Source organism: Camelina sativa, unplaced genomic scaffold (assembly GCF_000633955.1).
Source record: "Camelina sativa cultivar DH55 unplaced genomic scaffold, Cs unpScaffold00899, whole genome shotgun sequence".
NCBI lineage: Eukaryota > Viridiplantae > Streptophyta > Magnoliopsida > Brassicales > Brassicaceae > Camelina > Camelina sativa.
In genome coordinates this window covers 2274-10255 of record NW_010922024.1, presented here as the reverse complement: position 1 = coordinate 10255, position 7982 = coordinate 2274, and the positions used below count along the sequence as shown (strand labels likewise).

Below are 7982 nucleotides of genomic sequence, written 5' to 3'. Positions count from 1 at the left end.
TCCGACCATCTAACAGGTCTACCACTGAACAAAAAACAGTGCATGTGACTCTAACTTCTGAGACTCAGATTACTAAGGAGGTAAGAATTGGTTTGTATTTGTATTTTGAATGATAGGGAAAGTATTCTTAATCAATGTACTAAAAGCTTCTAATGTTTTTTTCAGCAATCATTGATTGACTGTGTACAATTGCTGCAAGAAGTTGAAGTTAGGTGTGAGAACAAAGGGAGCAAAGGAATAGTGCGAGCAATTCATGATACAGGAATCAGTGTTTTAATGGACAAATCAAAGAAAGAAGAATTTTTTGGAAAAGAACAAATACTGTTTTTCCATAGAGAGAATGAAGGTGAACTAAATCAGAAAGAGAAGGAAGGTGAACCAAATCCAGAAGTTTTAACTGCTGAGGTAAATGTAATGATTCTTAGAACTTTTTAAAAATATTCTAACACATTATATTGACAAGTGAAATAATTCATCTCTAGTTCTTTACTCCAAGCGAAAACCAAACAGAGAGGTTCACCCAAACCGAAAAGCTCGATTCAGAAGCTCAGATGACCCAGAAGCTTGATTCAGAAGCTCAGATGACCCAGAAGCTCGATTCAGAAGCTCAGATGACCCAGAAACTCGATTCAGCTGTTGATGTAAGTTTTATTATACAACTTTTTCCTGTTATTAATTTTGTAAGAAAGTCTTCTTAAGCTAAAAAAGGTTCTAAAACGTGTTTTGCTTGTAGGGTGATGAGGAGAACCTTCCTCAGGAAGGTGATGATGAAGTGAACCTTCCTCAGGAAGGTGAGAATCTAAATGATGGTCTTGATAAAGAAGAAGATTATGTACCAGAAGGAGTGAGCCCAAATGATGGTGATGATGAAAAAGAAGACAAACAGAATCCACAAGATGAAGGACCATCATTTGATCTTAAATGTTTTAGTTCACCTGAGGTATGTTAATTTAATTCAGTTCTTGTTTGTTTTGTATATATCATTGCTGATTTTTGTAAAAAGTACAAAGAGGACATTCATAAACACGTTTCTTTGTTACATCTTGATTTCAGGAAAAAAAGAGAAAGCTGGATAAGAAAGATAAAATTGTTATTCCAAGAAAGAAGCAAAAAGTTGATGGTGATGGTGAGAAGCAAAAAGATGATGGTGAAGGTGAGAAGCATGTTCCAAGGCGAAGCAATCGGCTCACAACTCCATCATTTTCAACCATTACTCCATATAAAGCACCAAGAAACCCTGCCACATCTGCTATTCATCCAATGTTCAACCCTTTCCTGTCTCCATCTTTCAATGATATTGAAGAATTAAATTCTTGGAAGAGCTCAAATATCAGAACAGGGTTAGTGTGACGTTTTAACAATTCTTGTCAACTTTAAAAATTAAGTTTTTATCAAAGTATAAGAGAATGTTTTTTTGATAATTCCAGGGTAATAACGGATACAGAACCATTAACCTCACATTGGATACATTTGCTGGGAAGACCAGAGAAGAAATTGCAAGAAACGGTACTGCTCACAAAATTTGTTTCAGTTTCTTTTGTGTTGGGTGGTTTCATGAATCTTATCCTGAATGTCAGATTATTAAATATTATCGTGTCTATTTCTCCTAATATACTAAAAGTCTTTTTCTTTCTTTTTTTAATGTAGCATATTGATGCAGCTTTGGGATTACTTTGGTTGAGAAGAAACAAGGATCCCATTTATTTTCACAACAAGAGACTTCCGAAATCAACCTTTGTGAAGCCAGACTTCTTTTCAAATTTGAAAGCTGGATACTTCAGTTTCAAGGAGGATAAGTTTAAATCACAACACGTGTTTCCAAAAGAAGTCACTGATATTGTGAGTGGGAAGTTGCCTTCGGTTTGTCATCCTACTGAGAAGTGGCAGGATCTCGAGGGAGTTTATGGTATTGCCTATAACTCTAAATACAAACAGTACATTGGTATGGAAATAAGCTTCAAGTCCAGGAAGATTACTGTTTTTGATTGTCGAACTCATGAGAGTAAAGGTGACTTGGTGGAAACTCATGTTAAGCCAATTGCAGGTAAGAACTTATTTGATTATGATAATTTGATTATGATGTGAATTTTATGCTTGTGATATATTACTGATAACTATTTGTGTGTATTGCAGAGATGATACCTTATCTCTTACGCACTGAAAGAAACAGAGGAACAGTTGATCTGTCTCCATTTAAAGTCTTATGCCCTAAGAAGTTCTTTCGTCGCATTAAGAGTGAAGCAAACTGTGGATTATTCATCCTCAAAATGGTGGAATGCCACTCAATGGGCGTAGAAGAGATGATGAGTAAGCTTCAAGAAGAGGTTTCAGAAGATATTAGAGCCAAGTTATGTTTTGATATCTATCATGATATCATTCTTAAGAAGATTGAGATGTTTAGAGGTTGATTTTTTGTTTTCAGATGGTAGACTTTTCTTTGGATTTATAAGTTTACAATGGATTTATTCGAATCATATGTTGTGTGTTTTGGGATTATGATTTAAATGTTAAAATACTTAGTAAATGGTGTGTTTTGTGAAACTTTTCTTATTTTAGATGGTCTTTGTACAAATTAGGGAAAGAATGAAAAGTTATTTAGGAAGGGTTTATAGAAAATCAGGATGACTTTCCTCAAAAAAATAAAAAATAAGGATGGCATTCCTTAAATGCGCACCCAGGAGGTTCGAACCCGCGACATCGAGAGTTTACAAGGGGGAGAGTAACCAGTAGGCCAAAGCTTGTTATTAGGTAATTAGTAATAAGCTTTATTATATATGGTGAAACACTTAGGATGACATTTAGGAAGGGATTACAAAAAATAAAGATGGAATTCCTTAAATGCACATCCAGGAGATTCGAACCCGCGACATCAAGAGTTTACAAGGAGGAGAGTAACCAGTAGGCCAAAACCTGTTATTCGGTAATTAGTAATAAGCTTTATTATATATGGTGAAACACTTAGGATGACATTTAGGAAGGGATTACAAAAAATATGGATGGCATTCCTTAAATGCGCATCCAAGAGGTTCAAACCCGCGACATCGAAAGTTTACAAGGGGGAGAGTAACCAGTAGGCTAAAGCCTGTTATTCGGTAATTAGTAATAAGCTTTATTATATATGGTGAAACACTTAGGATGACATTTAGGAAGGGATTACAAAAAAGAAGGATGGCATTCCTTAAATGCGCATCCAGGAGGTTCAAACCCGCGACATCAAGAGTTTACAAGGGGGGGAGTAACCAGTAGGCCAAAGCCTGTTATTCGGTAATTAGTAATAAGCTTTATTATATATGATGAAATATATAGGCTATTTATTTTAGGAAGACTATTTTGTTATTTAGGATAGCATTCCTTAATAGTGTAGGTATGTAATTTAAGAAATAATGATGCAAAAATGGATTTACAACCTATAAAAACACACAAAAACAAGAATGTGTGTTAAAAAACTGAAAGCTTTCATAAATAACAACATAAAGGAAAGAAAAATTATATCTACTAAAAAACTTAATTATATTTAGGAAGGAGTTTCTGAAATTCAGGATGACCTTCCTTCACAATATAAAAGTATGTTGTCTTAATGTTTCACATAACAGAATGACTACCCAATCAAATGAAAACTATAAATTGAAATTAAAGAATAGAATACTGTAAAGTATGAAACACATCATCCTATTTGTATCATCCTCTACAACACCTACAAAAAAAAAAATGAAAAATGTTAAAATACATATCCCAAAAATGTCACAGATTCAACATATAGCTTTGTTGTATGAAATTTATAACTAACCGATAATCATATGGGAAGTCGGCATGTACTCTTATTGTGTCCTGCTGTGCCACATCTACTGCACTTGTGACTCTGAGACTTTGAACCTGGCACCCCAAATTCTCCAACAGATCGCTTTCTTTTTTTTGGTGGTCTCCCACTGTTTGGCTTACTAAATGGAGGTGCACAAAAGAATTCTTCTATAGAATCAGGGAAAATCCAATCTTTTATATCTCCATTCGGGTGTATGCTTTCAGCATATACTTTAGCCCATGTCTCAGTCAAGTAGCAAACATGAACAAACTTATTTTCATCCCTATTTGAACGCTTCGCAGCAGCAATGGCATGAATGCACGGAATTTTGTCGATGTCAAAAACACAGCAACTGCAATGCATGTTTTTCAAGTGAACAATAAACTTGTTAATGTTGTCCTTCACCTCAAACTCGTCTTCATCAACTTGGAAAACGTCAAGTTTCATTGCATCTGAGAACCTTGATACCAACTTGTTCACTACTTGCGGCGTGACAAGCTTGTCATGTTTAGCAGCCTTTTCACGTCTCTCATGAAACCACGAAGTCAAAGTTAACCTGATTGTCTCAAGGAGAGAAAGAACTGGCAACTCTCTTGGTTCTTTCAACATCGAATTAAATGATTCAGCAATGTTTGTTGTCATAATATTGTAACGATTAGAAGGAGCATAGGAACGAGCCCATTTTCTGAAATCAGCCTTTTGTAAATACTCAGCCAACTTAGGATTTGCATCTTGAATCTGGATGAATATTTTAGCAAACTCTTCACGAGTATAAGCAATGGCTGCAGATTCAACAAGTGGCAAATATGATTGACCCTTGAAACTTACTTTGATGTTGTTTCCAAGGTGGTATTTGCAGATTCCATGATGTGATGCTGGATACAACTCTGTAAGTGCTTTTGCAATGGACGATGCACGATCAGAGACAAACACCAAATCTGGGGCATCAGGTATGATAGTACGGAGACACCTAAAAAACCAATTCCAAGATTTATCATTTTCTGAATCAACAATAGCAAAGCCTATCGGGTATAGGTGATGATCTCCATCTTGTGCTGTAGCTACTAATAAAGTTCCTTTAAATTTCCCCTTCAAGAAGGTACCATCTACTGCAATCACTCTTCTCAGCAAATCAAAACCTCTTATCGATGGACCGAATGCAATGAACACATATTTGAATTTAGTACCAGAATCCATCTCAAGATAAACAACTGATCCTGGATTTCTTTCCTTAGCCATGAACAACCATTTTGCTATGTTGTGGTAACTGTCCTCAGGAGTTCCTCTAACCAAAATCTGAGCTGCCTCTTTTGCTCTCCAAGCTTTTTTGTATTGTATATGAACACCATGATCTAATCTAACTCTCTCAATTATCTGTTTTGGCTTGAGTCCAGCCTTCTTTTCTGCAAAATGACTGCAAATAAAAGAACCAAGGAGTTTTGCAGTGGCTTGCCTATGGTTCGCATTCCTGTACGTTGTATCACAATTGTGTTCTCCCATATACTTAATCACTACAAAGAAATCAGATGACTTGAGCTTCGTTGCACGCATCTTCCAGTTGCAACTAGGGTCGACACAACCCAATATCAATCTTGTTCTGTCTGACCACAAAGATCTGAACTCAAACTTGAACTCAAGTGCAAACAGCCGCATCTTCATCATCAACTCTGCTTTGTTTTTGAAATATTTCCCCTCATGTATATAATCAGTCCCTTGAGTGTGATGTGAAAAACCTCTAGGAATACCATCATAAATCACTTTTTCAGCAGTTGAACAGGTATCAGAATGTGATTCAGAAACTGTGGCGCCACTTCCACTTGGTTCATGAAACTCCTACATATAAAATGTAAACATTAGGGGATATCTGATAAAGACTTTAGGACGACTTTCCTAACATATAGATATCAGACTTGATTTCATCATATCCTTTTTAATGCACAAAGAAAGATTCTAATATATATGACTCTATTCTTCACAGCAAGCACCTATTACAAAAAGCACATATGTATTCTATCATTTGTAAGACATTGTTTTTTGAGTAAAAAAATAGAGCCAAGTTTACCTTGGTTAGATAACGAACTGATGCAACAGATATATCACTATTTGAAAACTGAAAACCTTGAATGCATCGGTTGTTCTCTAAAGTAGCTGACAGAGTATTACTTTCAACATTCCCAGAATCAATAGGCAACTACATAAAAAAACAAAAAAAAACATCATATATAAGAAAGACATACTAATGCAGTAAGAAAACTACAGTGTATTCACTTACAGTCACACATAAACGATTCAACTCAGGGTCATCTTGAAACTTCCTGAAAAATGTCTGTACTTGACGATCATTTCGCAAATACATTGGTGGAGAATCTTCTACCATCAAATTCATCCTTGAAGAAAGCCTATAGCTAAGTTTGATATCATTCACTAAACAATCAAGTCCAAAATCTTCAATTACCATCTCAGCTAAAACCTTATATGTGATATTCTCATCTACTTCACTAAGAGATCCTCCTTTTTTAGAATCAATTGCAAAATCCCATACTCCTCTATGGTTTTGTTTCCACTCCCCACAAACAGAGTATAACTCAATCATAGTCACTAATCAGTTAGAGATCACCTTGCGATTGAGGCTAGATCTCAATATGAATCGAGAGGAACCACTACCAAATTGAAATTGCGAATCGAGAGGAACCACTATCAAATTAAGCAGGATCGATCACTAAACTGACATCGGAGCTAACAAAGTTGACAGATATCGCCGGAAATGATAGGACACAACGACGGAGCTAATCGTTACCAGAAGATCTCGTCGGAGAAGTTGGTGCCATCGTATCTCGTGGAAGAAATAATTTGAGTTTATAAAATCTTAACACAATTTGGGTTTATAAAATGCAAGGATAAAAGAGTCATTATATTTATTAATGAATGGTATTGATGGAAAAATAAGGAATGTGTGGTATTTGAGGAAAAACAAACTATTTGAGTGGCATTTTAGGGCATTTCTCGAAAAAAATTATCTTATTATTTTATCTAATTGTGTCCAAAATTACATTAGTCTAATTTGGGACCTCATTGGAGAAACTATTAATTTGTAGATATTATTGAGGAGGATACAAAGAAAGAGTATGATCGCATCCAAATCTATGAACTAATGTTTACCAAAAACTATGACTCTTTGACGACTTCAAGATTCTATATGCAAGATCACAAAATAAGTCTTACAAGGCATGCTACCAAGGTAAATTAATTAAGACTCAAAGGACAAAGACGAACAAAAAAAAGACAAATAATTTTTGTAAATAAGAACAGGTGCTCATCCATACCTGGCAGTGGCAAGTAAGGTCTCAATTGCAAACTAAACAAGTAAACATGCTTCACAACAACAAGTCAACAACAACAAAAATAAGTAAATAACTTTTGAAGTACCTATACACAGTTTGCTCCCTAAGAGCATCCACATCGGTTGGGGACTTTTTTTGGTCCCCCACATTTAATAATAATATTTTGATAGTTTCTTATTTTTAGGATGAGCATTGGTGTCTATTTGTATTTGGTCTCCCGAATAAAATAATAATATATTAAAAGGTTAAAGATTAATTATTTAAAGTTGAAAAAACAAAAACATACAATTAAGAAATTAATAACAGAAAACATATAACATAAAAACATCAAAACAAAAACAAACATTTTATTCAACTCATAGAAATTTTAAAATCAATCTTCATTATTTGGAAGATGTCCAAAGTTAGTCCAAATATGCTCAATCAAATCTTGTTTTAGTTAGTCATGAGTTTGTTTATCCCGAAGTCTTGTTTGACGAGTAATCGTACTGCTGATATTTGAACCCACACCGGCGGCACCAATGGTATATGTTTGATCCACATGTTCTCCGTGTTGAAATTCAGAAACAATGTTTCGGTAACTGTATGTATATCGTTCATCTTCGACAATCATATTATGGAGTATTATGCATGATCTTATTACATTTGCCATTTTGTTTTTATCCCATAAACGAGACGGATTTTTAATAACGGCGAATCTAGCTTGCAAGACTCCAAAGGCACGCTCAACATCTTTCCTCACAGCTTCTTGTTTTTTAGAAAAGAGAGATTTTTTCCTACCTTGTGGAAGTCGGATTGATTGAATAAAAGTTGCCCAATTTGGATAAATACCATCAGTGAGA

General features: G+C 35.0%; 2 protein-coding genes across 2 annotated transcripts; one reads left to right on the top strand and one right to left on the bottom strand.

Moving 5' to 3' along the window:
* Positions 1-15: 15 nt before the first annotated feature.
* LOC104773984 lies at positions 16-2467 on the top strand. Its single transcript, XM_010498656.2, has 8 exons — positions 16-80; positions 166-405; positions 483-641; positions 734-940; positions 1054-1340; positions 1428-1506; positions 1648-2044; positions 2134-2467. Exons 2-8 carry the CDS (start codon positions 277-279, stop codon positions 2406-2408), a joined length of 1533 nt encoding a protein of 510 aa, XP_010496958.1. The 5' UTR covers positions 16-80; positions 166-276; the 3' UTR covers positions 2409-2467.
* Positions 2468-3793: 1326 nt separating this feature from the next.
* LOC104773986 lies at positions 3794-6392 on the bottom strand. Its single transcript, XM_010498657.1, has 3 exons — positions 6072-6392; positions 5862-5990; positions 3794-5632 (listed from the first exon to the last, which is right to left on the bottom strand). The coding sequence occupies exons 1-3, from the start codon at positions 6390-6392 to the stop codon at positions 3794-3796; spliced, it is 2289 nt and encodes a 762-aa protein (XP_010496959.1).
* Positions 6393-7982: the final 1590 nt, after the last annotated feature.